Source organism: Maniola jurtina, chromosome 28 (assembly GCF_905333055.1).
Source record: "Maniola jurtina chromosome 28, ilManJurt1.1, whole genome shotgun sequence".
NCBI classification, from domain to species: Eukaryota; Metazoa; Arthropoda; class Insecta; order Lepidoptera; family Nymphalidae; genus Maniola; species Maniola jurtina.
The window spans coordinates 4,774,157-4,801,960 of record NC_060056.1 but is presented as its reverse complement, the minus strand read 5'-3'; the positions used below and the strand labels follow the sequence as shown (position 1 = coordinate 4,801,960).

General features: G+C 37.6%; 2 protein-coding genes across 6 annotated transcripts; both read right to left on the bottom strand.

Moving 5' to 3' along the window:
- Positions 1-234: 234 nt before the first annotated feature.
- Positions 235-18,319, bottom strand: LOC123879572 (probable serine/threonine-protein kinase dyrk1). 3 transcript variants are annotated; one of them, XM_045927355.1, is made up of 3 exons: positions 18,314-18,319; positions 8,735-8,744; positions 235-1,714 (listed from the first exon to the last, which is right to left on the bottom strand). In XM_045927355.1, exon 3 carries the CDS (start codon positions 1,539-1,541, stop codon positions 450-452), a length of 1,092 nt encoding a protein of 363 aa, XP_045783311.1. In that variant the 5' UTR covers positions 1,542-1,714; positions 8,735-8,744; positions 18,314-18,319; the 3' UTR covers positions 235-449. The 3 variants fall into 3 exon arrangements, with proteins under 3 accessions (XP_045783311.1, XP_045783309.1, XP_045783310.1); XM_045927353.1 differs by lacking the exons at positions 8,735-8,744; positions 18,314-18,319 and adding an exon at positions 2,967-3,046; XM_045927354.1 differs by lacking the exons at positions 8,735-8,744; positions 18,314-18,319 and adding an exon at positions 2,964-3,009 and having other exon boundaries at positions 235-1,711.
- LOC123879555 (eukaryotic translation initiation factor 5B-like) lies at positions 8,817-27,380 on the bottom strand. 3 transcript variants are annotated; one of them, XM_045927325.1, is made up of 12 exons: positions 27,117-27,380; positions 25,628-25,780; positions 23,436-23,585; positions 20,293-20,457; positions 19,954-20,106; positions 18,179-18,241; positions 17,162-17,250; positions 14,820-14,984; positions 13,781-13,905; positions 12,310-12,420; positions 11,157-11,275; positions 8,817-10,041 (listed from the first exon to the last, which is right to left on the bottom strand). In XM_045927325.1, the coding sequence occupies exons 1-12, from the start codon at positions 27,291-27,293 to the stop codon at positions 8,836-8,838; spliced, it is 2,676 nt and encodes an 891-aa protein (XP_045783281.1). In that variant the 5' UTR covers positions 27,294-27,380; the 3' UTR covers positions 8,817-8,835. The 3 variants fall into 3 exon arrangements, with proteins under 3 accessions (XP_045783281.1, XP_045783282.1, XP_045783283.1); XM_045927326.1 differs by having other exon boundaries at positions 13,856-13,905; positions 27,117-27,379; XM_045927327.1 differs by lacking the exon at positions 19,954-20,106 and having other exon boundaries at positions 27,117-27,379.
- Between the last annotated feature and the right edge of the window lie 424 nt (positions 27,381-27,804).

Below are 27,804 nucleotides of genomic sequence, written 5' to 3'. Positions count from 1 at the left end.
ATTTAAATACTTATAGATCCCGTGGGAACTGTTTGATTTTCCGGGATAAAAAGTTGCCTTTTTCGATTACAGGACGCAAGCTACTTCGGTACCAAATTCCATACAAATTGGTTAAGTGGATGGGTCTTTACTCTTTAGGAATCGCGCAGGAACTCTTTGATTTTCCGGAATAAAAAGTTGCCTATGTCCAGTTACACTGTTGGGCCGTGAAAAGGTAGCAGACAGACAGACAGACAGATAGACAGACAGACAGACACACTATCGGATTTATAATATTAGTATGGATAATATATTTTGACGCTTTATACCGTGCTGTGCAGCACTGCGCAGCACCGCTGTTATGCAGTCCAGCCTTTAACGTAAAATTTTTGTAACAGTAACCACCCCTGTTCAGGAGCTGTCTTATTTAAACGGAATCCTCGTAACCCCACAGTAGGTACTTATTACATCTAATTTAAACTCTTTTGGATATTATAATTCTTCAATATTTCCAACAAATCTGCAATAGCTTGATTAGAGACTTTGACTGTGTCATAGAGATTCAAAATCTTTTTGTCGTCCCAAATATACTTATTTTTGTCCATATCCGTTTTCATATTTAACATATTTACTTTCAATGTATCGATGTTCGATATTATGTAGCCTACTTGATAACTGACGTCTTTGGCAAACATTTGTTTAGTTTGTTTGAGGGAATCGACTTTTTTTACAATCTCGGAAAACGCTTCGTCTATGTATTGAAATAATCGATTTTTCACTTCGTTATTAGTGACTTGTATTGGTGCCACGGCTCGTCTACTATTTTTGGTTATGTCTGTTTCACTTGTAGTATCTTTTGTTTCAACTTTTGGACTAATATTTTTATTTTTAACTTCAGTTTTTTTATCTACTTCTATATTTTTACTAACTTCGTTTTTAACTTGTGTTGTATCCCTTTTAACTCTTTCCTCTTGTTGATTTGGACTTGAACTTCCTATTTTTACGGGTACATCAACGTGTATATCACTTTTGGTAGATACAGTATCGTTTGGATGGTTTACGAGTGTTTTGTTTATATTTTCTTGATCATTTATCGTAGTCAAATTATTTTCAGCGTTTTTTTTAGTTACGTTATTATTTTCGATATTATGGTGTACATTGTTACTTGATTCATCTAAATCCATTTCACTTTGATTTTTAATATTACTTAACTTTGTAGGCAAAACATCGCGTGAATTATTTACAGCTCTTTTATTTGTATTTTCTTCACCTGTTTTCGTATAAAACATATTAACTGCAGCCAAATTTCTCTTAAATCTATAATTCCGTCTATTTACTAGACTATTCCTTAATTTTGTTGGTAAAAACTCGTGGATATCATCAAAATGGGTGTAACGCGAATATTTAACTATATTAAGTATTTGGTTTAGGACATGGGAAAGTTTTGTTAATGTTTCAGTTAAATTTTTTTCTATCTGCCTAAATCTTATTTTTTCGTTCATTACTTCTTCGTATGTAGGTGTTCTTTGAGTTGTTACTTTTGTATCGTTTTTGTTTAGCATTGTTTTTATCCAACCGAATAGTCTACGAGACTCGCTGCTTAAATCTGAAGAATCCTCTTCAAACAATACTTTGAATGGTTTTTCATTTACATGATTATGGTTAAGGTTAAAATGTCCAAACTGAGTTTCTTTACTACGTTTGTATGAAAAAGGTGTTGCATTTTGTATGATACCTGTAGGAAGAATAAAAATTATAATATATAAACTAAAACCTATATCTTAAAATAATAAAAAGACTGAGTGACCTATCCACGTCGGTACAGCCACAGCCGCAAATAACTGGGTCTAGAAATTCTAGATTTTGCCTATTTTTTTGGTAGTTTCCCTTTATAACGCAAGGACTGAACTATCGGTAAAAATTGACACCTCTATTTAAGTGATTTAATGTCATATCGATATATTTCGATGTCCAAATCAATTGAGTGCCATGCATTTTCGGTATCAATTTTAGGTATCGGTTAAATAACGGTACCGTTATACAGTTTTGCCTGGAATTTTGATCAAAATGTAAACGGCTCTCGACTTTTACAAATGACCTTGTACAAATTTTGCATGCCTGATTATGTAAGGTGAAACATTTCTACTATGTATTTAATAACACCTAACTGTAAACAAAAAATGTTTCTGCAAATAAAAGTCTTGTATCTTGTATCTTTGACTGATAAGGCGGTTGGTAATAGGTACTTAAGCAATACGAATGAAACTAACCGGTATCTTGTGTTTTGGTACCGATATAAGATTTCTGATAAATAATGGCTGAAAAAAAAGTTACGTAAGGAACGCATCATTGCGATTAACCCATGACCGGCCCACTACTGAGCACGGGTCTTCTTTCAGAATGAGAAGGGCTTAGGTAATAGTCTGCCACGCTGGGCATAGTGCGAATTGGCAGACTTCACACACCCTTGAGAACATGGTAGAGAACTCTGAAACATACCGATTTCCTCAGAATCTTTTCCTTCACCGTTAAAGCAAGCGATATTAATAAATTGCTTAAGAAACACATATGTAGCTCCGAAAAGATAGAGTTGTGTGCCCGGGATCGAACCCGTCGGGGCTTATCAGGCTCAGGCTATCTAACCGATAAAAAATACCGTTATTTATCTACCGTTTAAATTATTATCAGAAGTTAGTTCCATTTAAGCGAAGCTAATCGGAAAACTAGTGTAAATTAAAAATTTATAGACCCCCGACAAGTGTAACTAAAAAAGAGCTGATAATTAATTTCAAACGGCTGAACCGATTTTCTTGGATTATAGCTAAGAACACTCGATCAAGCCACCTTTCAACCAAAAAAAACTAAACTAAAATCGGTTCATTCATTTAGGCGCTGTGCGATGCCACAGACAGATACACAGATACACACGTCCAACTTATAACACCCCTCTTTTTGGATCGGGGGTTAGTAAAATAAAAAATACTTACAAGAGACCAAAATAATTTTTAAAAACATATCGACATCCAGCTCGGTAAGTACTGCAAAATATTAAGAACTATGTAATCATTTTATTTTAACTAAAACTACCTACCTACTGAGTGGGTAAGTTAATGGAATAATAAAAAATGATCAGTTACGGGTTCCGTACCGTCGTATCTACAAGAATTTTAGCACTTCAATTTTTTTAAATTTTCATCTCGACCATATTAGGGTTCCGTACACAAAGGGTTAAAACGGAATCCTAATAATGTAATTCTGCTGTCTATCTGTCTGTCTGTCCGTGTGTCACAGGTCTCTAGCTCGTAAACTAAATGAGTTACGAAGCTTAAAATTTTGGTATTTGGTGTAGAACTATGACCCAAAACCAAATATTGAATTAGTAATTCAATTAAATTTTTTTTCAGGGGAGCTCTCATACATGAAAAAGGAGCCGAAAAAAATTATTTTTTTCTTACCCTAGTAATTTTTTTATTATAGCGGCAATTAAAATACATATTCTTTGAAAATTTCAACTCTTGACATATTATGGTTCAAGAGATTCAGCCCGCTGACAGACAGACTTAGTAATAAAAGTCAATAGTCAAAGTCAAAATCATTTATTCAAAGTAGGTACAATTGTACTACTTTTGATGGTCGAAATTGTTAAAGTACGATATAGTGGTGATAATTAATCACGTAACTTAAAACTAAAGCTACGAGGGTTCCAAACGCGCCCAAGTCTGAGAAGAGCCCACAACAAACTCAGGTACCTAAATAAGGTTTCGTTAGCACCCTTTGATTACGGAACCCTAAAAATTAATTTTCTAACACACAAGAAATTAGTGTAAATATTTTTCCAATTATTTTTGACATGAAGGAAAGAATTTCTCATTAAAGTTACATTAATGATTAATTTTCTATTTAACTATAGAGTATCTTTCGAGTAGTGATAGCTTAGTGGTTAAGTTGGCTTCCTGATCAAAGGGTAGGGGGTTCGATCCCAGGCATACACCTCTAACTTTTTACCCGACTACGGCAAAACCAAAAGGGTTATGATTTCAGCAGTCTATGTATTTTTTTTTAATTATAAAGACTAGCGCTTGGCTGCAATCAGTCCTGCTAGCAAGTGATGATGCAGCCTAAGATGGAGCGCGCTTGCCTAGAAGTTGCCTATTCACTCTTGACTTGAAGGTACCCATATTATAGGTGGAAGGGAAAACTGATGCCGGAAGGGCGTTCCATGTCCTAGCGGTTCGGATTAGAAACGAGGAAGCAAATCGCTTCGTACGTCCCAGAAGTTTGGGCAACTAAAGCTGAGATCTAAAGAACGCCCTTTGAGTTTGATCTGACTTAACAGGGCTCTCTCCGTCACTTACTCCATACAATCGTAGTCCCAATTTCATTTGAATATTAAGCAACCAAAGTCCATGAAATTTTGCAGACATATTCTAGAAACTAATATCTGTGCCTGTGGTGTTTTAGATTTTGCTAATAATATGTAGTTTAAAATTAAGGGGTTCAAAGATTTGTATTTGAATTTGTAAGACCGTAACTTTAACGAATATTTTAACGGACATCTGGAAAACCACAGGCATAGATATTAGTTCTCGGAACGTTTCTACAAAATTCCATTGAGTATGATTGGTTAGTATTCCAATGAGAGACGAACTACGTTTGTAAGGAGTGAGTGACGGAGAGACCCCTCTTAAGACAGTTAAAACGAGACAGCGTTATACCGCTGGCGTAAATCTATCTCGTTTTAACTAAAACTTAATCCTAAGCAAAGTCAAAATGCGCTCTATCGATTTCAACCTTAGCTTTTCACACTAATATTATAAAGGCGAAAGTGTGTGTGTGTATGTTTGTTACTCCTTCACGCTAAAACCACAGGACGGATTGGGCTGAAATTTAGAATGGAGATAGATTATACCCTGGATTAGCACATAGGCTACTTTTCATCCCGGAAAATCAAAGAGTTCCCACGGGATTTTTAAAAAACCTACATCCACGCGAACGAAGTCGCGGGCGTCAGCTGGTATGAAATAAAACACGCACATCCAAAATAGTAAACTATATATTTTGAAATATTTACAATTTATTATACTTAATTAATAGACTAAATTATCAATTATCAATGATTCAAAAAAAAATTCTCTTAGACCACTTGGGCTGATTGCAATCGCCAAAAGCTAACTTTAACTGAAATTTGCCATTTTGACAGATTTACAATACGAAACTGTCAAAACACAAATCGTTTCCACAGTTAAACGTTGTTTTGGCCCTTATACTTAAGAGGGGTCTCTCCGTAACTCGCTCCATACAAACGTAGTTCCAATTTCATTTGAATAATAAGCAACTAAAGTCCATGTAATTTTACAGAAATTTTCTAGAAATATCTATGTCTGGTTTTCCAGATTTCCGTTAAAATATTCGGTTTCAAAGTTACGCTGTCTTAAAAATTCACATACAAATCTTGGAGCTCCTGTAATTTTGAAACTACATATTTTTAGAAAAATCTAAAACACCACGGGCACAGATATTAGTTTCTAGAATATGTCTGCAAAATTTCATGGACTTTGGTTGCTTAATATTCAAATGAAATTGGAACTACGATTGTATGGAGTAAGTGACGGAGAGGGCTCTGTTAACACTAATACCTAAAGTTACAAAAAATATATTGTGCACCAAAAAAAAATTTTTTCCTTCTAAAAATGAAGAACATAACATATAGTCCGTAAAAAATGACTTATCACGCGCCATTTTAACTCTATGGGTCATTTTTAGTCAATGATTTTAGTCCTTATTAGGGTTCCGTACCTCAAAAGAAAAAACGGAACCCTTATAGGATCACTTTGTTGTCTGTCTGTCTGTCCATCTGTCGTGTCTGTCAAGAAACCTATAGGCTACTTCCGGTTGACCTAGAATCATGAAATTTGGCAGGTAGGGAGGTCTTATAGCACAAGTACAGGAATAAATCCGAAAACCGTGAATTTGTAGTTATATCATTAAAAAAAAATTAATGCATTTTAATTTTCAAAGTAAGATAACTATACCAAGTGGGGTATCATATGAAAGGGCTTTACCTGTACATTCTTAAACAGATTTTTTTTAATGCATAATAGTTTTTGATTTATGCAAAATGTCGAATAAATACCCGAACCCGTTCCAGTACGGAACCCTCGGTGCGCGAGTATGACTCGCACTTGGCAGGTTTTGTTTTTTAAGGTGAACCGTACTTTTGACATAAAATTTGACACAAAGTTAAAATAGCGCGTGAGAAGTTAAATTTTACACGTAATAGTTACTTACATATTAATATAATATTCTGATGCAAAATCATAATAATGCTTTTATTCACAAAAATCAGTTTGAAAAATCAATGATTTACTAACGCCATCTTATACCATTATTTCAACGATTATTATTTTCTACTTTTGGAAACCCAAAAGCACACGAGTCGTAAATAGAAAAAATATAACAAACTGCCCTGTCAAAAACAACTAAAAAGTAATTTTTTTCACATTTGAAAATGGCGGCATACAGTCAGTTTATTTAAAAAAAAATGGGGATGATGCCTGTGTCAAAAATAAATTATTTCTTAGTAATTATTAAATAGAGGGTCTTCCAAAATTCTAAAAATCCCCATCTGCTGTTAGTTTAGTTTGTCAACCATTATAAATTATCGATTTAACTAAATAAGTCGGACTTCGTTTGTGGTGGTGTTAGCTGGCGGGCGTGCTCTGCCTTTTTGGAGTGTTTTTTTTGTTAAAACTGACTGGAAAGCGCTCTAAGGGGGTGCCGTGAGTGTGTCGGCGAGCGCCGGCACAGACGGGGTCCATACTTGTATAGTTTAACTAACTTGTTACAAATAACTACAAACTTGACATTGGCTAATCTTTGTAAAGCCAGACGCTAATAGAAGCGAGCTAAACTGGAAGGGGTATGGCAGTTTTTATTATACCCATACTCCTATGGTTTCTACACGGCATCGTACCGGAACGCTAAATCGCTCGGCGGCACGGCTAGGGTGGTAGGTAGCCACGGCCGAAGCCTCCCACCAGAAAATCCACGCGGACGAAGTCGCGGGCATCATCTAGTTCTAGTACATTTTTTTTTAAGAATATTAGTCATGTTAGTCATGACTAATACTCCCCTTTCCCCTCCAACTAAGCGTAAAGCTTGTGCCAGGAGTAGGTACGACAATAGAGCGACGGGTGGGATTTGAACCGCCGACCTTTCGGATTTTAGTCCACTCCTTAACCGTTGAGCTATTGAGGCTATATATTATATATAATAGATATAACAAAATAACCACATAGACATATAAGTATCTACATCGCACCCATGTGAAGCCGGGCGGGTCGGTAGTTCATATAAAACATGTGTAATAATAAGTAGAATTCTCTAGAAATGCACAAAACTTTTTAACCATACACTTTATACACATTTAGAAAAAAACCAGCCGAGTGCGGGTTAGACTCGCGCACCGAGGGTTCCGAACTCGGGTATTTTTTCTGACATTTTGCACGATAAATCAAACTATTATGCCTAAAAATAAATAAAAATCTGTTTTAGAATGTACAGGTAAAGCCCTTTCTTATGATACCCCACTTGGTATAGTTATCTTACTTTCAAAATTGAAACATATTCAAATTTTTTTTCCTGTAATATAACCACAAATTCTCAGTTTTCGGATTTATTCCTTTACTTGTGCTATAAGAGCAACTTACCTGCCAAACATAATTCTAGGTCAACGGGCAGTACCCTATAGGTTTTCTTAAGAACACGACAGACAGACGGACGGACAAACAGACAGACAGACAACAAAGTGATCCTATAAGGGTTCCGTTTTTCCTTTTGAGGAACGGAACCCTAAAATGGACCCGGATAGGTTGGAAATCGGGCTTACGTGCTTACGTCATCTAAATACCTGAGTATAGCCATAACAATCTATACTTGCAATGTGTCTTGTACGAGCCAGCTCTTGTTAAAACGGCTGTCCTCCTAATCGGTTTCTACGTACCTACGTACCGGACCGCTAAATCGCTTGGCGGCACGATTTTACGACAGGGTGTTAACAGGGCTCTCTCCGTCACCTACTCCATACAATTGTAGTTCCAATTTCATTTGAATATTAAGCAACCAAAGTCCATGAAATTTTGCAGACATATTCTAGAAACTAATATCTGTGTCTGTGGTGTTTTAGACTTTTCTAAAAATATGTAGTTTTCAAATTTCAGGGGTTCAAAGATTTGTATGTGAATTTTTAGGACCGCGTAACTTTGAAACCGAATATTTTAACAGAAATCTGGAAAACCACAGACATAGATATTAGTTTCTAGAATGTGTCTGCAAAAATTCATGGACTTTGGTTGCTTAATATTCAAATGAAATTGGAACTGCGTTTGTATGGAGCGAGTGACGGAGAGACCCCTCTTAAGGGGCAAGCGACGGGTCTGCCCGCGAAATTCAAATTTAATCTGGTTTTTCGCGATTTTTGTAAACTAATACGACAACGTAGGCTTATGGCATTCTAATTGCGACAATGGCAGTATTATCCTCACAGGTTCATATAAAAATCTTTACTTGAAAGGGTCCAGTTTAAGAAATTAGCTCTAGTATTGACTATAACCTACAAATTAGTTGATACTGGAGCTAATTTCTTAAACTGGACCCTTTCAAGTAAAGATTTTTATATAAACCTGTGAGGATGATACTGCCATTGTCGCAATTAAAATGCCATAAGCCTACGTTGTCGTATTAGTTTACAAATTGCGAAAAACCAACTTAAATTTGAATTTCGCGGGCAGACCCGTCGCTTTCACCTTAACTACCCACTGCCATACCCCCCACAACCCAAAACTTAAACGCTAAATTTCACTCAAACTCTCCATCCGAAATGCTTTCTAAATCAGCAGATTTAACTGACACTGGTACACCCTCGCCAGTAACTGTTTTGTCTCTTTCACTCACATCCGTTTTAGCATTCGCCATCCCTTTCTCACCTATTTGCTTGTCAACATCTTGCATTAACGAACTTTCTTCCATTTCTGAATCACTTACGTCTTCTAAATCATCCATATTGAATTCTGGCTCTAATTCCGTCTGTCCGTTTACATGATTTGCATCATCTTTTCCTTTATCTTTATTTTCGGAATTTATATCTTTTTCTGAATCTTTTGTTACAGAACTATCCGTTTTGGAACTGTCGTTTTCTGTAGCAACTGTTTGATCGTCTCTAACTTTATCGTTTAGATAAGAACTAGCATCATTGTTTTCTTTATTATCTATGGTACTTTTATATGTATCTGTGTTGTTAATGTCATTCGAATCATCTTTAGAATCATTTTTATCATCTGTATTAGTTGTTATATCATTTTCATCATTTTTGTCTTCGGAATCATCACTTTTGTTCAATTCCTTACTTTCTAATGATTTAGAATCTTGTACTGTGTTCTCTTTTGAAGGACTTTTATCAACTTTACCACTGACGTCATCGAAATCCATAGAGAAATTAGTTATGGTGCTATCCACGCTTTTACTATCGACATTTTTATCCTTACCTTTAGTCGCATCACTACTGAACAACGAATCGAAATCATCGTTGGTTACAGGTATCGCTGGGGAATCGTCGTCACCGAATAACGAATCGTTGTCAGTTTTATCGATTTTAGCACTATAATCATCTAGAATACTCTTATCCTTATCATCGCCTAGACTATTAATGATATTATCGATTCCTAAACGCATATCGGAATCGAAATCGTTAGTGGAATTAAGTATTGAATCGAACGCCTTCTCCACTTTAACCTTTCGCCGTTTTTTGGGGACTTTGCCGAGGACTTTTTGGGAAAACAGTGTTTTTAGTGATATGGACGTTAGGGTATCAACACTTTTGGAGTCGTCGAGGTCTAAATCACTGCCAGTTTCATCTGAATCCCAGTGGACATAGTTATCGTCTTTATCGATCGCGTTTTTGATCTCGTCTTGTATGTTAACCATGTAGAGAGGTTCGGATTTGATGCGTAGATGCCTGAAGGTGTATATGTATGGGTAGACGCATGTCTTGTCCAGGCCGTAGTCCTGTGGAGGAAAAAATTTGAATTTAGAATTGTTATTTTGTTGTTTTTTTTTATTCAGATACAAGTTACTTCGTCTGTGTTGGCGTTTGCTGGCGCGCATCCTCTGCTTTTTTGGAATGTTTTTTTTTTTTTTTTTGTTAAAAGTGGCCAGGTTTTGTGTTTTACTGGTGTTTTTGGTGGTGGAACTGACTGGGAAGCGCTCTAAAGGGGCGCCGCGCGTGAGTCGGCGAGCACCGGCACAGACGAAGTCCATACTTATATAGTTTCCCTAACTTGTAAATAACTACAAACTTGACATTGGCTAATCTTTGTAAAGCCAGACGAGAGGGAACAAAAAAGTTAGCCCTTGACTGCGTATCACCTGATGGTAAGTGATGATGCAGTCTAAGATGGAAACGGGCTAACATTAAAGGGATATGACAGTTTCATTAAACCCTTCATACCCTTAATCGGTTTCTACGAGGCATCGTACTGGAACGCTAATTCGCTTGGCGGCACGGCTTTGCCGGTAATGGTAACTAGCCACGGCCAAAGCCTTCTACCAGACAAGACCATAGACAAGAGTTGTTTGGCCTCATTCCTGACTCCTTTTTCTACAACTGCACCACCCGCCACCGCAAGCAATTTCACCCTCACCACCTGGGTGCCTGGTGCACTTCGATCGCCCGTTGTGCCAGATCCTTTTTTCCACGCACATGCAAACTGTGGAAACAACTCCCATCGGCGGTGTTCCCACTAGGTTACAACATCGGCGGTACCTCTGGTACTGCAAATGTTCACGGGCGGCGGTAATCACTTAACATCAGGTGACGCTTGCTGGTTTGTTCGCTATTTTTAACCCCCGACCCAAAAAGAGGGGTGTTATAAGTTTGACGTGTGTATCTGTGTATCTGTCTGTGGCAACGTAGCGCCTAAACTAATGAACCGATTTTAATTTAGTTTTTTTTTGTTTGAAAGGTGGCTTGATCGAGAGTGTTCTTAGCTATAATCCAAGAAAATCGGGTCAGCTGTTTGAAAGTTATCAGCTCTTTTCTAGTTACCTTCACTAATATAATTGTCGGGGGTGTTATAAATTTTTAATTTACACTTGTTACTTAAAAAAAAGAAGATACTCACATAATCGACGTCAGACGCGTCGTAGTGATCACCCAGCTTATTCTCTAAGAGCGGGTCACACTTAGAAATTCTCACTTGCAGCGGACGGAGTTGCTTCAATAGCTCAGGGTCTATGGGTACTGTAACAACGTTGTTTTGAATGAATGAATGAATTAATCTTAAAGCTTATCATCTATGAATAACAGTGGAACTAAATTTTAGAATATTCGCATCCTCTTCTTACGAATGTAATATGAAAAGGACAGACATAATTGGACAGTTTTTAATTTAATTTAGAGCAGTCAACCCTCGTGACTTAAGCTGCCAGTCGCGAGCCTATTATTTAAATTTGTAGCGTGCTCTAGAATTAGGAGTCTTTAAATGTTAAATTCATGTTCTATCCTTTTTTTAACCCCCGACCCAAAAAGCGGGGTGTTATAAGTTTGACGTGTGTATCTGTGTGTCTGTGTATCTGTGTATCTGTCTGTGGCATCGTAGCGCCTAAACGAATGAACCGATTTTAATTTACTTTTTTTTGTTTGAAAGGTGGCTTGATCGAGAGTGTTCTTAGCTATAATCCAAAAAAATTGGTTCAGCTGTTTAAGAGTTATCAGCCCTTTTCTAGTTTTCTTGTAGAAAAAAAGGTTAGATAACCGTTAGGTTCATAATATTATGTCAATTGACAAATGTCAAGCTGTCAAGATGGACGTTGCCTAAATACATAATTATTTATTTGAAACTTGATTAGAAAATGATGTTTTGGAAAACTCAGATACTTTAGATCGTAGGCGCGGAATAGTCCAAGAAAATCAGTTCAGCCGTTTGGAAGTTATCAGGTATTTTCGGTCTTTTCTAGTTACTGTAACCTTCACTTGTCGGGGGTGTTATAAATTTTTAATTTACACTTGTAACATTATTGAAAAATGCAGATAATCTAAATTTACGGGATGGAATAACACTTTTTTTTTTCACAGTGCCATTTTGAATTTATTATTATTTGTTGTTATAATAGCAATAGCAATCCACATTCTGTGAAAACTTCAACTCTCTACCTATTATGGTTCACGAGATATAGCCCGCTGACAAACAGACAGACGGGGGGATAGACAGCGGAGGCTTAGGGTCCCGTTGGCACTCGTCAAGTACGGAACCCTAATAAGAAAAAAAAAACTACCTTCAGCTCTTTTCTTTGGCGCGGTCACTCGTTGGGGCTTCGACACAGGCTTTTGGGGCTTCGACACAGGCTTTTCCGGCTTCTCGTCTGTCTCTTGCTTACTGCTCTTAACTGCGATTGCAAATATTATACTGATTATTTATTAACCCCCGACCCAAAAACAGGGGTGTTATAAGTTTGGCGTGTGTATCTGTCTGTGGCATCGTAACTCCTAAACTAGAGAACCGATTTTAATTTAGGTCTTTTTGTTTGAAAGGTGGCTTGATCGAGTGTTCTTAGCTATAATCCAAGAAAATCGGTTCAGCCGTTTGAAAGTTCTCAGATCTTTCCTAGTTACTGTAACCTTCACTTGTCGGGGGTGTTATAAGATTTAATTTACACTTGTTTTATTTTATTACTCGATCATTTTTGGCGGCCTCCCTGGCACAGTGGTCTTATTAGGGCGCGGTCCCGGGTTCGATTCCCGGCAAGAGTTTGCAATTTTTAAATCTCTAGTCTGGTCTGGTCGGAGTCTTCGGCCGTGGCTAGTGACCACCCTACGGCAAAGCCATGCCGCTAAGCGATTTAGCGTTCCGGTGCGATGCCGTGTAAAATTGAAAATATTTTTATTCAATCAGACTTTTACAAGCTCTTTTGAATCGTCAATAGCATTTACCACTGGTTCGGAATGTCTTTCCTACCGAGAAGAACCAACAAAAAACTCGGCTGTTGCTCTTTTCAAAGATTTGATATACAATATTATGCCATGTATAAAAGCAATTGTAGTCCCGCGCATTGCTGGAGCGAGCTGCAGGCCAAATCCACGCTCTCCTATCATTTAAATAATCTTCGATAGTATAATATGCTTTTCTCAGGAGCATATTTTTAATAGATTTTTTGAACTGGTGTATAGGTAAGTCCAAAATTGATTGAGGAATTTTGTTATAAAAGATTGTACCCATTCCCACAAATGACTTTTTGACCTTCCTGAGGCGGAGCGTAGGAGTCGCAAGCCTGTTACGGTGTAGAAACCAATAGGGTATGGGTTTAATAAAAAACTGGCATACCCCTTTCAGGTTAGCCCGCTTCCACCTTAGAATGCATCATCACTTACCACTAGGTGAGATTGCTGTCAAGGGCTAACTAGTATTAGAATAAAATAAATAAAAAATAAAATTATTATCTACTCATGAGAAAAGCTGCATGTTTGAGAGTTCTCCATAATGTTCTCAAAGGTGTATGAAGGCTGCCAATCTACACTTAGACTGTGTGTTTGTGTGTGTGTGTGTGAGCGCGTGCGTGCGTGCGTGCGTGTGTGTGTGTGTGTGTGTGTGTGTGTGTGTGTGTGTGTGTGTGTGTGTGTGTGTGTGTGTGTGTGTGTGTGTGTGTGTGTGCGTGTGTGCGTGTGTGCGCGTGCGTGCGTGCGTCTGTCTGTCTGTCTGTATGTGTTTGTCTGTCTGTCTCTGTGTGTCTGTACGTGTTAGTCACTCACTGTATCTGCCCGTGCACTGGTGTATCTCAAGCAGGTTTCTGTCGAGGAACTGTCTGTGGCAGACTTTACACTCACTCTTTTTCATCTCCTTCTTCGGCGGTGGAGAAGGCTTCCGTTCCGGTGGTCTGGAAAGCATTATGTGATGAGATTAAAGAAGAAGGCTAAAGTAGGGAGTTTTAGGGACAACTCACACTTGAACAAAAAACCATCCAAGTGCGAGTCAGACTCGCGCACTGAGGGTTCTGTATTGGGGTATTTTTTCCGACATTTTGCACAGTAAATCAAAAACTATTATGCATAATAATAAACAAAGATCTGTTTTAGAATGTACAGGTAAAACTCTTTCATATGATACCCCACTTGGTATAGTTATCTCACTTCTAGGACAACGGGAAGTACCCTATAGGTTTCTTGACAGACAGAGACAACACAAGGACTCCGTCTGTGTTGGTGTTAGCTGGCGGTCGTGCTCTGCCTTTTTGGAGTGTTTTTTTTTTTGTTAAAACTAACTGGAAAGCGCTCTAAGGGGGTGCCGTGCATGTGTCGGCGAGCGCCGGCACAGACGGGGTCCATACTTGTATAGTTTCCCTAACTTGTTACAAATAACTACAAACTTGACATTGGCTAATCTTTGTAAAGCCAGACGAGAGAGAAAAAAAAAGGGACAACACAAAGAGTTTGGACAAAATGCTGGGGAATAAGACCTTTACAAGTTCCAAGGGTGGTAAGGTCACTTTTGGAAGAATTTTGAAAGTGAGAAGACCTCATACTCACTTCTCTCTTGCATGTGTTTTCACGTGGTTGCTGGTGGCAATTCAGAGTGGAGATTCAAGGCGGGAGGAGATGGGGAAAAGAGAAAGGGGTTGGGGAGAGGTGGAAAGTCGGGGAAGAGGGAGGTGAATGGTGACAGGGGGGTTGGACAAAATGCTGGGAAATAAAACCTTGACAAGTTCCAAGGGTGGTAGGTCACTTAAAACAGTGATTATTGGACATCATTTTGGTTTTTGGAAAAATTTTGAATGTAAGACCTCATACTCACTTCTCTCTTGCATGTGTTCTGAGGTGGTTGCTGAGTGATTGCGTCTTGTCAAAGGTCTTCTTGCAGATTTTGCATTTGTGTACAACGGGGGGCGGAGTCCTATCCCGGGGCTTCAGACTCGGCGCTTTGGGCAGCGATTTGAAATTTTCTTTCTTCACCATTATCCTGTTAATCCATACTTATATTATAAATGTGTGTCTGTCTGCTAGCTTTTCACGGCCTAACAGTTTAACGGATTTAGATGTACAGAGTTCGCTTACATCCCGGGGATGGACATAGGCTACTTTTTATCCCGGAAAATCAAAGTCAAAATTATTTTAAGTAGGTACTACTATACACCTTTTGTTTGTCAGATTTGTTAGATTTTTATTTATCTTTTATTTTATTTATTATTTTACGGTACGCCCACAGCATGTTCACAAAACACTTAAAAATACAATAGTATAGTCTAATTCAGTGTGACACACCACTTACGGGCACACACAACTCATGCAGGTAACACAATGTAATATACATGACCGATCGCATAATATTAGTACATAATAAATTTGGAAAAGTTATATAGCTCCGAAGGATAATAAAACAAAAATAAGATAATATTAACAAATATTACCTAAAAATAATGACTGAATTTACTTATTTCTAAATATTTGTTATAAGTTTTTAATTATTAACTACGCAATTAAATGTGATTGAAATAACTACAAAATTAGGAACTGGCCGATTAATTTCTCAAAACAGAGACAGCCGCCGCAATACGTTTTTTAAAAGTAATCAAAATTTGAAAGATGAAGTGGTGATAATTAATTACGTAAACTTAAAAGTAAAGCAACGAGGGTTCCAAACGCGCCTAAGTCTGAGAAGAGGCCACGGGATTCTTAAAGCCCATCTGTTTAACCGATTTCTATGAAAAGTACAGAGGTAGCGTCCCGGACATTGACATAAGCAACTTTTTATCCCGGAAAAGCAGAGTTCCCATGGGATTTTTAGAAAACCTAAATTCACGCAGACGAAGTCGCGGGCATCATCTGTTTATACATTGTTGTATTTGTTATATTGTTCTGTCTGTCTAACTTACTTATTTACACGTCTTAATAATGAAATTAAGGCTAGATATGCTAAATATTCTATCCTAGTCTTATTTATATACATATATCTGACTAGTGCATAATGTAAATAATTTTAGTTATATAATACATAGATACTTGATTAATTGGAACCATACTATTATTATTGTTGTCTATAATACTACTATTTAAGTTATTAATAATATTATTCGTTAGGCCTAGCTGGGAAGGGACATCTTGTTAAGATCTTATCATGTTTAGTTTTTTTTTTTTTTTTTTTTGCTTGTTATGTGTATGTGTGTGCTTTTTTCTCCTTTTCATTTTTCTTTACTACTGTACGGTTTTTTAGGTTCTTTTTTGGGTTGTACTGTATTCATTTTAATATTGATCAATAAGCAGGGAACGCAACGGGCGCGGTGCGTTTTTATTTTATTTTATTAATCAATATTTTTTGGAGCAAACTGAAAACCAGCGCTGAGCATTGCCATCAATGCTCGGCCATGATGAGTTTGCGGCCTATTGCTATTGTTAGTTTTTTTTTTTTTTATAGATTTAATTTACTTATAACAATTATGTATGTTTGTCACTAGCAATAAGTAAGCAATAAAGCCTATTTATTATTATTATTATTATTTATTATTAAACGAGTATGATCACAAGAACAGTTCAATAACTCAAAAATTGGTTGTCTGTAAAGTCGGTTTACTGACGATAGTTGAACGTGACAACAAAGGCCGATTGTGCTTCTTTGTCGCTCGTTCCGCGCTCTCGCTTGCACTTCAAGCCTTACACGGAACGCCTCTGAGCGAGGTAACGCCGCATGAGTCATGTTTTTTCGTGCGTGCAGCCGGCTCTATCGAATTATAAGACGTTGTCACGTCAAAAATATTCTTTTAGACCTGACGTTGACGGCCTCCCTGGCGCTGTGGTAAACGCTGTGGTCTTATTAGTGGGAGGTCCCGGGTTCGATTCCCGGCAGGGTTTGGAATTTTATAATTTCTAAACTTCTGGTCTGGTCTGGTGGGAGGCTTCGGCCGTGGCTAGTGACCACCCTGCCGGCAAAGCCGTACCGCCAAGTCATTTAGCGTTCCGGCACGATGCCGTGTAAAAACCAAAGGGTTTAATAAAAACTGCCATACCAGGTTAGCCCGCTTCCATCTTAGACTGCATCATCACTTACCACCAGGTGAGATTGCAGTCAAGGGCTAAAAAATTAATTAATATCAGAAAAACGCAAACCAAATTCGCCAATGCGACATATAAAAGTGTACTTACTTGACAACTTTTTTACTGTTGGCTTTCTCGTTAGCTATTTTCTCATTTTCCTTTTCGCGCAACCTTGTGATTTTCGCGCGTTCCTCTGACTGTAACAAAAACGAGATAAACTTGTTATAGAGCAAGATCCACGATGGAACATAATATAAGATCCATGAACATTAATTTGGACCATTATTGAGCTTAGTTTCTAGATTTGTACATGATTTATAATATCATCATCATCTTCAGCCTGTGGACTTCCACTGTTGGAGATAGGCCTTCCCTATAGAGCACCACCACACCCGGCCCTCAGCCTTCCTCATCCAGCCACTTCCCGCCAGCCGCTTTATATCGTCGGTCATCTGGAGGGCGTCCGACACTACGCTTGCTTAAACGCGGAATCCACTCAAGAACTTTCCGGCTCCAACGGCCATCGCCTCTACGACAAGCATGGCCTGCCCACTGCCACTTCAGCTTGCTAATAGTTTGGGCTACGTCAGTGACCTTGGTTCAATCAGTGATCTCCTCATTTCGGATCTTATCCCTCAGGGAAACTCCTAACATAGCCCTCTCCATAGCTCACTGAATTTGTGAACAAGGCCATTTGTCAGTGTCTACGTATCAGCACCATAGGTGAGCACGGGAAGGACACACTGGTTGAAGATTTGTTTACTAAAGACTAATCCATACTAATATTATAAATGCGAAAGTTGCCTGTCTGTCTGTCTGTCTGCTACCTTTTCACGGCTCAACCGCTGAACCGATTTTAATGAAATTTTGTACAGACTTAGGATACATTCCGGGGAAGGACATAGGCTACTTTTTATCCCGAAAAAACAAACAGTTCCCGCGGGATTCCTAAATACTCATCCGCTTGATCGATTTGTATGAAATTTGGTACCGAGGTAGCTTGCGTCCCTGTAATTAAAATAAGAATCTTTTTATCCCGGAATATCAAACAGTTCCCACGGGATCTTTAAAAATCTAAATCCACGCGGACGAAGTCGCGGGCATCCTCTAGTTTATAATATATACCTGTGATTCTCTATCCCTCTTCAATATCGATCTGGGCATTGGTTCATCAGATTTTCGAGTTTTCTAAAGGAAAATAAATAAATATTAAATAAAAGTCAATTCCTGTCGATTTAATTCAGTTTAGTGATCATGTACAATTAAATTAAATAAATAATAATGAAATAAATAATAAATAAATAAAGTTTGTATTTCAGACATATTACAGTCTGTAGATGTGTTAGTTACACTATTTTACTTAAGAGGGCTCTCTCCGTCACTCGTTTCATACAATCGTAGTTCCAATTTCATTTGAATATTAAGCAACCAAAGTTCATGAAATTTTGCAGACATATTCTGGAAACTAATATCTATTAACTAATTTCATGGACTTTGGTTGCTTAATATTCAAATGAAATTGGAACTACGATTGTATGAAACGAGTGATGGAGAGAGCCCTGTTAAGGCTATTTTTGTAGGTACCTATTCCTAGTTTAAAGTGTTAGTAACGATTATAACTTAAAAAATGTGTTAGTACTTACTTCTAACTAAAAACTACCTTGTAGGCGACTCTGGGGATGTGTAACATATACCAGAGTCGGTAAAACTATAGCTTGCTGAGCAACATATTATGGCAAAGGAGAATGGTGAAAGTATGGTGAAGGAGCGGTGAATAATGAATTAATTGTGAAAGGAAAGTGAATGAATTGTGAAGAAATGTTGAGTGGTGAAGGAATGGTGAAGAAATGGTGAATGAATGGTGTAAGGAGAATGAAGAAAAGGTAAAATAAACTTGAAGGTGAAAATGAAGGAATGGCAAATGAATAATGAAAGCTGGTGAAAGAAGGACAGTACTGCAAGTTTTTATGATGTAAATTGATGAATGAATAGTGAAAGGAAAGTGAACGAATTGTGAAAGGAAAGTGAATAAATGATGAAAAGAAAATGAACGAATGCTACACGCATGGTTAAGGAAGAATGCAAGAAGGGTAATGGGTGAAAGGCTAGCACTATTCGAGAGGTATTTTACCTGTAGTCTGCTGAGCGAAACGTCATCTTCATGGGATCTCTTGGTACCTCGCAGAAGTCGCGGAGGACTGGGGGACGGGGGACTCGGGGCGCATGAATGATAAAAAGCACGGTTGAAGGAATGATGAAGAAATGATGAATGAATAGTGAAAGGAAAATTAATCGTGAAAGGGAAGTGATAAAGGCATGGTAAAAGGAAAGTGCAAGAAGGCCGATGGGTGAAAGGCTAGCACTATTCGAGAGGTATTTTACCTGTAGTCTACTGAGCGAGACGTCATCTTCATGGGATCTCTTGGTACCTCGCAGCAGTCGGGAAGTACTGGGGGACGGGGGACTCGGGGCGCATGAATGATGATAAAAAGCACGGTTGAAGGAATGATGAAGAAATGATGAATGAATAGTGAAAGGAAAATTAATCGTGAAAGGGAAGTGATAAAGGCATGGTAAAAGGAAAGTGCAAGAAGGCCGATGGGTGAAAGGCTAGCACTATTCGAGAGGTATTTTACCTGTAGTCTACTGAGCGAGACGTCATCTTCATGGGATCTCTTGGTACCTCACAGCAGTTGCAGAGGACTGGGGGATGGGGGACTCGGGACGCATGAATGATAAAAACATGGTTGAAGGAATGATGAAGAAATGATGAATGAATAGTGAAAGGAAAGTGAACGAATAGTGAAAGGAAAGTGAATAAATGGTGAAAAGAAAATGAACGAACGCTACACGCATGGTTAAGGTAGAATGCAAGAAGGGCGATAGGTGAAAAATTTTACCTGTAGTCTACTGAGCGAGACGTCATCTTCATGGGATCTCTTGGTACCTCGCAGCAGTCGCGGAGGACTGGGGGACGGGGGACTCGGGACACTTCTACGTAGACTCCTAGGTTCATGCCTGTCTTTGAAACTTTTTCTTTCCACTTCTTTTTCCTTTTAACGGAAAGGGAAGGAATTGTGAAGAACTGATGAGTGAATAGTGAAAGGAAAGTGAATGAATGTTGAAAGTAAAGTGAATAAATTGTGAAAGGAAAATGAATGGTGAAAGGGATATGATAAAAGCATGGTAAAAGGAAAGTGCAAGAAGGCCAAGGTTAGGACTTTTCGGTAGGTATTTACCTGTAGTCTGCTGAGCGAGACGTCATCTTCATGGGATCTCTTGGTGCCTCGCAGAAGTCGCGGAGGACTGGGGGACGGGGGACTTGGGACTCTTCTACGGAGAGCCCTAGGTTCATGCCTGTCTTTGAAACTTTTTCTTTCTACTTCTTTTTCTTTCTTCATGTCCTTGGTATTAAATAAATGATTTTAAAAAAAATAACAATATGAAGTAGAAAGATCTTTACTTTTTTTATGTAACATCCGTTAAGTCAGTTTTTTCGTATAAAATATAGCCTATGCCACCCGGACCTTTATAACGAATCAATTGACATCTCATTCATCAAAAACGGCCCAGTAGTTTAGGCACTATGGTGGAACACACAGAATCTGGATACAAACATACATACATACATAGACTGATAAAATCATAACCCTTCTTTTTGGCTATGCTGCAGTTGGATAAAAAAAAACATACTTCAACCATACAAAATTAATGCTAACCTTTTCCCTTCCATGCCTATGTTCTTTTTCCTCCTTCTACCAGAAGCGTTGAAAAAGCATAAATCATTAATGACCGAGCAAAGTAAGGTCCTCGAGTCTACTTTAGCGAAAAGTTTTTTAGGGATCCGTACCTCAAAAGGAAAAACGGAACCCTTATAGGATCACTTTGTTGTCTGTCTGTCTGTCCGTCCGTCCATTGTGTCTGTCAAGAAACCTATAAGGTACTTACCGTTGACCTAGAATCACGAAATTTGGCAGGTAGGTAGGTCTTATAGCACAAGTACAGGAATAAATATGAAAATCGCGAATTTGTGGTTACATCATTAAAAAAAAATTTAAACGTGTTTCAATTTTCAAAATAAGATAACTATACCAAGTGGGGTATCATATGAAAGGGCTTTACCTGTACATCCTAAAACAGATTTTTATTTATTTTTATGTATAATAGTTTTTGATTTATCGTGCAAAATGTTGGAAAAAATTAAAAGAGTACAGAGCCCTCAGTGCGCGAGTCTGACTCGCACTTGGCCGGTTTTTTATAAATAAAATAAATAAATAAACTTTTATTTCAGGCCATTAGACCCATAATTGTGTTAGTATGACAAATAACTTAAACTATGTTAGTAGGTACTTATATAGGTAGCTTAACAACTAATTCTATAACTAAAACTATAACTAAAAAGCCCTTATATAGCTTATAGCATAGGAACCTTTCTGCAGGGAGGTTTATGAAATTGAAAGCAACATATTGAGAACTATCTTTTTGGTTGTTTAGAGATTATGTGTCATAAACAGATATATAATATGCCATATTCCCTATATTAAAAAAAAATCAGAAATCCACAAGGTTCATATAATTTTTGGGATGAAACATAATAAGTTGGTGAATTAGATTAAAGATTTATATGTTGTGAAAAGTTTTAGACTGTGTCAGTGTGTTGGCCCTAAGGGTGAGATCTATAGAGCGCGCTCTGCCTTTGCTTAGACTTAAGACAGAGTTAAAACGAGACAGAGCTATATCTCTCACATAAATCTGTCTCGTTTTAACTCAATCTTAAGTCAGAGCAAAGTCAAAGTGCGCTTTATAGATTTCAGTCTTAGAGTCAGGTTGGATACTAATCCAAATTAGATGATGCCAGAGACGTTTTTAAAAAATCTCGTGGGAACTCTTCGGTTTTCCGGGATAAAAAGTTGCCTACGTAAATTTCTGGGATGTAAGCTACCTCTGTACCTTTCGTATAAATCAGTTAAACGGATGGGTTTTTAAGAATCCTGTGGGAACTCTATGATTTTCCAGGATAAAAAGTAGACTAAGTCTTTTCCCGGGATGTAAGCTAACTTTGTACCCATTAAAATTTGGGTGATGATAAGCTAGCAGACAGATAGACAGACAGATAGATAGACAGAAAGACAGACAGACACACTTTCGCAGTTATAACTTTAGTATGGATGGAAGTATGGAATACAATTGCATCAGATCTTGTCTGTTCGAATGCTAACCTTGTCTCTTCCATTCTTGTGATCTTTTTCCACTTTAATCTTCCGGAAGCATGCAAAAAATATTATCTTGTACAAATAAATAATGATAATGACCGAGCTACAACTTCTCTTTAAAATTTTATATTCAGATACAAGTTACCCCTTGACTGTAATCTCACCTGGTGGTAAGTGATGATGCAGTCTAAGATGGAAGAGGGCTAACCTGAATGAGGTATGGTATTTTATTAAACCCATATCCCTTAGTGTCTACATGGCATCGTACCAGAACACTAAATTGCTTGGCGGCACGACTTCGGTAGGGTGCTAACTAGCCACGGCCGAAGCCTCCCACCAGCCAAAAAAACAGGTTCCTTTACCTTGACAGTTTTGACGACTATTGGCTTTGATCTCGCAATTGGGTATTTTCCTACTTTTGAATTTGATAAATATTATTACTTTATTATAAACTAGGATAAAAATAATGACGTACGCTGAAAAAAAATATTAAAATCCAACAAAGATTTACAAAGTTACAGGCATTTTAACTTTTGGAGTGGGTGGGTCTTCTATCCCTTTCCCACAAAACGAAAATTTGTATCAAACCAAAGGAAGCTACTATGGCATTAGCACGGAGTGACGTCAAAATGCTATATCGCTATCTCTGTCTAATCTAAAACATTTAAGTGCTTATAACTTTTTTGTTATTTGATCGGGCGAGTTTCCATCCTTATGTCATTGACATTCCATCTACACGCACGAAACGTTTTGCGTCTTCATTCCTCATACGCATGGCTAAGGTTTGGAATACTCTTCCGCGATCTGTGTTTCCTACCAATTACAATCCGGGTATCTTTAAAACAAGAGTGAATAGGCACCTTCTAGGTAAACGCGTCCCATCTTAGACCACATCATCACTTTCCATCAGGTGTGATTGTGGTCAAGCGCTTACCTATAGTGAATAAAATAAAAAAATTGATCAATTTAATTAGTTTTTTCAGTTTACGTCGTTATTTTTATGCTAGTTTATAATAAAGTAATAAAAAAATCGAGTAAAATACTCTATTGGTTCATTAGAGTCATCCTTGTCAATGAAGATTGCTTCTGTGACACTGAGGATCTGGTAATGAGGATAATGAGGAGATGATGACGTCAGGGTAGGTCTGCTAGTATTGCAACAAACATACCTTAGTCCTCGAGTCTCGGCTGTCAGGTTCCTTGCCCTTAACAGTTTTGACAACCTTTGGCTTCGACCTTGAGATTGGTTCGTCGTTGGAGTCTTCGTTGTCAATGAAGATTGGTTCTGTGACACCGAGTATGCAGTCCCCAGCGTCAGGCTGTCAAATAAAAAATATCATGATTATCTCGAAATTGTTCTACATAGCACCAAGCAAGACAAAACATGCTACCAACACATTTATTAGAAGAAGTTGCAACCAGTTCAATCAGCAATTTTCAAATTACGATATTTTTAATACATTACATTACATACATTTATTTATCTAAGTACTTACAATTATAATTTAATTCTTAATTAGGTTATAATTGTAAGTACTTAGATAAATAAATGTATCTTCTCGTAAATAAATGTTTTCATCTCTCTCTTCTATACATATAATAAAATTGTAGAAAAGTGGTGTCTGTACAATGGAAATATATAAAAAAAAAGTAGCAGGGATTGTTATTATATCGATGCCGAACCCGAAATTGTAATTAATTTTTTTTTGTCTGTTTGTCTGTGTGTTTGTGCACGCTAATATCAGAAATGGCTTATTCGATTTAGATACGGTTTTTACTAATATATTGTAGTAAGCTTCACTTAGCATTTAGTGTTTATTTCATGTCAATCAGTTCATAAATAAAAAAGTTATGTCAATTTAAAGAATCACGGCGCCTCGCGCCTGAGCGTCCGTGGCTATATAAAGCGCGAAAAGTCACTATTCCACGCGAACGAAGTCGCGGGCACAGCTAGTCACAAATATAAATCTGTAATTAGGGACATTATATCCAAAACTGACTAGCCAAAACTGACTAGCTTCACTAGTCAGTTTTGTTTCGTTTTTGTTTTTGCTTTATTATTTACTAGCTGTGCCCGCGACTTCGTTCGCGTGGAATAGTGACTTTATATAGCCACGGACGCTCAGGCGCGAGGCGTGTAGTACGTACTCTGTACGTTAAAAATGTTCGCCGTGATTCTTTAAATTGACATAACTTTTTTATTTATGAACCGATTGACATGAAATAAGCACTAAATGCTAAGTGACGCTTACTACAATATATTAGTGAAAACCGTATCTAAATCGAATAAGCCGTTTCTGATATTAGCGTGCACAAACACACAGACAAACAGACAAACAGACAAAAAAAAATTAATTACAATTTCGGGTTCGGCATCGATATAATAACAACCCCTGCTACTTTTTTTTATATATTTCCATTGTACAGACACCACTTTTCTACAATTTTATTATATGTATAGATGTAATTTACCTATTTTCTGTTCTTTTCCTATGTACCTTCTTATACCCGGCTATTGTGTGTTTTAATTCTGTGATAACTTTTCGTTGGAGACTGTTGTGGTGTGTGTGCTTTGTATTTGTGTTAGCTTTTGTTTATTGTTAATACTGTGGGTCTCCATAAAAAATAAAAAAAATAAAAAAAATCTCATCCCCATATTGAACACAAGTTTCTCAGAGCCTCGATAGCTCAACGGTTGAGGAGCGGACTGAATTCCGAAAGGTCGGCGGTTCAAACCCCACCCGTTGCACTTCTTCTTCTCTCTGGGCTGGTTTCCGCACTTAAACGTTTCCGTCTGTTGTGCGTACCCGTTGCACTATTGTCGTACCCACTCCTGGCACAAGCTTTACGCTTAATAGGAGTATTAGTCATGTTGGCTGAGGTTGGAATCTATACTAATAAATAAAATTGGAGTGTCTGTCTGTAATTTCGAAATAACTACCGCATATTAAGGTCATATGGTTATTTGAACAATACTATAACTGAATCACACGTTTTTAAAATTTTTGTCTGTCTGTCTGTCTTTCTGTCTGTTTGAAAAGGCTAATCTTGGGAACGGCTGAACCGATTTTGACGGGATTTTCACAGACAAGTAGAGAGTTGACCAGGGAGTAACATAGGCTACTTTTTTAACCGACTTTCAAAAAGGGAGTTGTGTTTTTCTACCTATGTACACCGAAATCTCCGAGATTTCTCAACCGATTTGTGTCATTTCTTTTTTAATCGATAGAGGAACTTTGCGACATTGTTTCATAAAAAATTTGGAGTCCAACTCCTCAATCCTGATGCTGCAGGGGATCTGACCAATCCACGCGGGCGAAGCTGCGGGCATCAGCTTGTTAGGAATATGATGTGGACTCACGGCGCCTCGAGGCAGCGTCTGTGGTGGCAGGCCCAGCCGGAGACGGGTCTGCTTATTGGTCTGCCTGCACATCTCCAGGAACTCGTAGAAATCATTGACTTTGTCCACACACAGCTCGCAAATAAGCGGAGGCATTTTGTCATCTTGGTGGACCTGGAAAGAAACAAAATTTTAAAAATTGAGGTAATATTATTGAAAAAAATGGCCAAGTGCGAGTCAGGCTCGCGCACTGAGGGATCTTCTTCTTCTTCTTCTTCTTCTCTCTGGGCTGGTTTCCGCACTTAAACGTTTCCGTCTGTTGTGCGTGCGTTGCCCCTCCCCGCCGAAGTCTTCACTGAGGGATCTGTACTTGGGTATATTTTTTTGGACATTTTACACGATAAATCAAAAACTATTATGCATAAAAATAAATAAAAATCTGTTTTAGAATGTACAGGTAAAGCCCTTTCATATGATAACCCACTTGGTATAGTTATCTTACTTTGAAAATTGAATCATATTTTAATTTTTTTAAATAATGTAACCACAAATTCTGGGTTTTCAGATTTATTCCTGTACTTATGCTATAAGACCTATCTACCTACCAAATTTCAGGATTATAGGTCAACAGGAAGTGTAGCCTATAGGTTTCTTGACAGACACGATGGATGGACGGACAGACACACAGACAGATAGACAACAAAGTGATCCTATAAGGGTTCTGTTTTTCCTTTTGAGGTATGGAACCCTAAAAACTAGATGATATCTGCACTCTCTGTCCGCATGGATTTAGATGTTTTATAAGTCCAATGGGAACTCTTTAACTCTGTACCAAATTTCATCAAAATCGATTAAACTGTTGGGCCGTGAAAAGCTAACAGACAGACAGACATACTTTCGCATTTACAATATTAGTATAGATCATGGGGTTACAGGCATAATGCATAACTGAGTAGGTTCCTGAGGTAGTGGAGCGGTGTGATTCCGTGACGCGAGAGCTTAGGCCTCAGAGATTCTTCAACTTTTGATAACTGTTGTCACTCTCGCTACCGCAAAGGCAAACGCCTCCTCAGGCGATGTCTATATAATGTTCAATCTATATGATTCTAGTATGAATCATACCATGGCATATTATTGTAAATTGAATACTTGAAAAGAGCAACCGCCGAGTTTCTTGCTGGTTCTTCTCGGTAGGAACGGCATTCCGAACCAGTGGTAGATTATTTTGACGATTCAAAAGCACACTAAAAGTTTAATTGAATAAAAATAATTTGAATTGGATTGAATATTACTGAAAAATTACTATGTGGTAAATTAGTAAGTAAACCTCGAAATCTTACGGTAATTTGTAAACCTTAGACACGGGAGAGGTTAAAGTAGGACGCTAGTACGTAGCTATCAAAACAAACATTGTTTAGTACAGAATAGCAAGTTCTAGAGTTATTTGATAAGGTAACTGTTGTTTTAAGTATTTAACAACTTAGTATACAGACGTAAATGTGATAATTACCTCAATCTGAACACATTCACGGACTTTTTGCTTCAACTCCACTTCCTCGCTATCCAAATCCACAACATTCTGTATTATTGGCATTTTGTAGCCAGCACCCGCGCCGCACAGACGACATGCTCGATATATCTCGTATATCGATTGTTTCTCTATTTTAGGATTGGTAAAACCATCCATTTTCTCATTTCTTTCCGAAAATTAGTCAATATCACAAGCAAGTTGCCGCTTAGACGCCATTAATAATGTTGCCAGAGGAAAACGAAAACGCCACATTGTTGAAGGCTGAAAAAACTTTTTGCCTCCAAATTCGAAAGGTATGTTGCCAGGCGAATAAAACAATTTTTCCCTGTATAATACCTCTTCCCACGATTTTGGGTGATTATTAAAATATTATTTATTAGTCGTATCTTACCTAGTTAGATAACCATCAAATTGAATTTAATTAATTGAATATTATATTATATTATTGGATAGTCTTCCACGTTCTGACATGACAATAAAATAAAACAAGACTTGTTACATTTTTGTTTTTGGTTTTTGTGGCACTGAATGTAATAATATGTTATAAGTTTAATAATTATTATAAATTACTAAAAATAGATGAGATTTTCGGAATAGTCTGCAGAATTCAAACTTAGTTACTAACAAAATGTAGTTACTTTAATAAGATCAAAGTAAGGTTTTGATT

Coding starts and splice junctions, on each gene's coding strand:
- LOC123879572 (XM_045927353.1), bottom strand. CDS start 2,994: ATGTTTTTAAAAATTATTTTGGTCTCTT. Junction 1,715..2,966: donor AAAAATTATTTTGGTCTCTT/GTAAGTATTTTT, acceptor TTCTTCCTACAG/GTATCATACAAAATGCAACA.
- LOC123879555 (XM_045927325.1), bottom strand. CDS start 27,293: ATGGATGGTTTTACCAATCCTAAAATAGAGAAACAATCGATATACGAG. Junction 25,781..27,116: donor GTGAATGTGTTCAGATTGAG/GTAATTATCACA, acceptor GTTTCTTTCCAG/GTCCACCAAGATGACAAAAT. Junction 10,042..11,156: donor ACGCGTCTGACGTCGATTAT/GTGAGTATCTTC, acceptor TTTCCTCCACAG/GACTACGGCCTGGACAAGAC.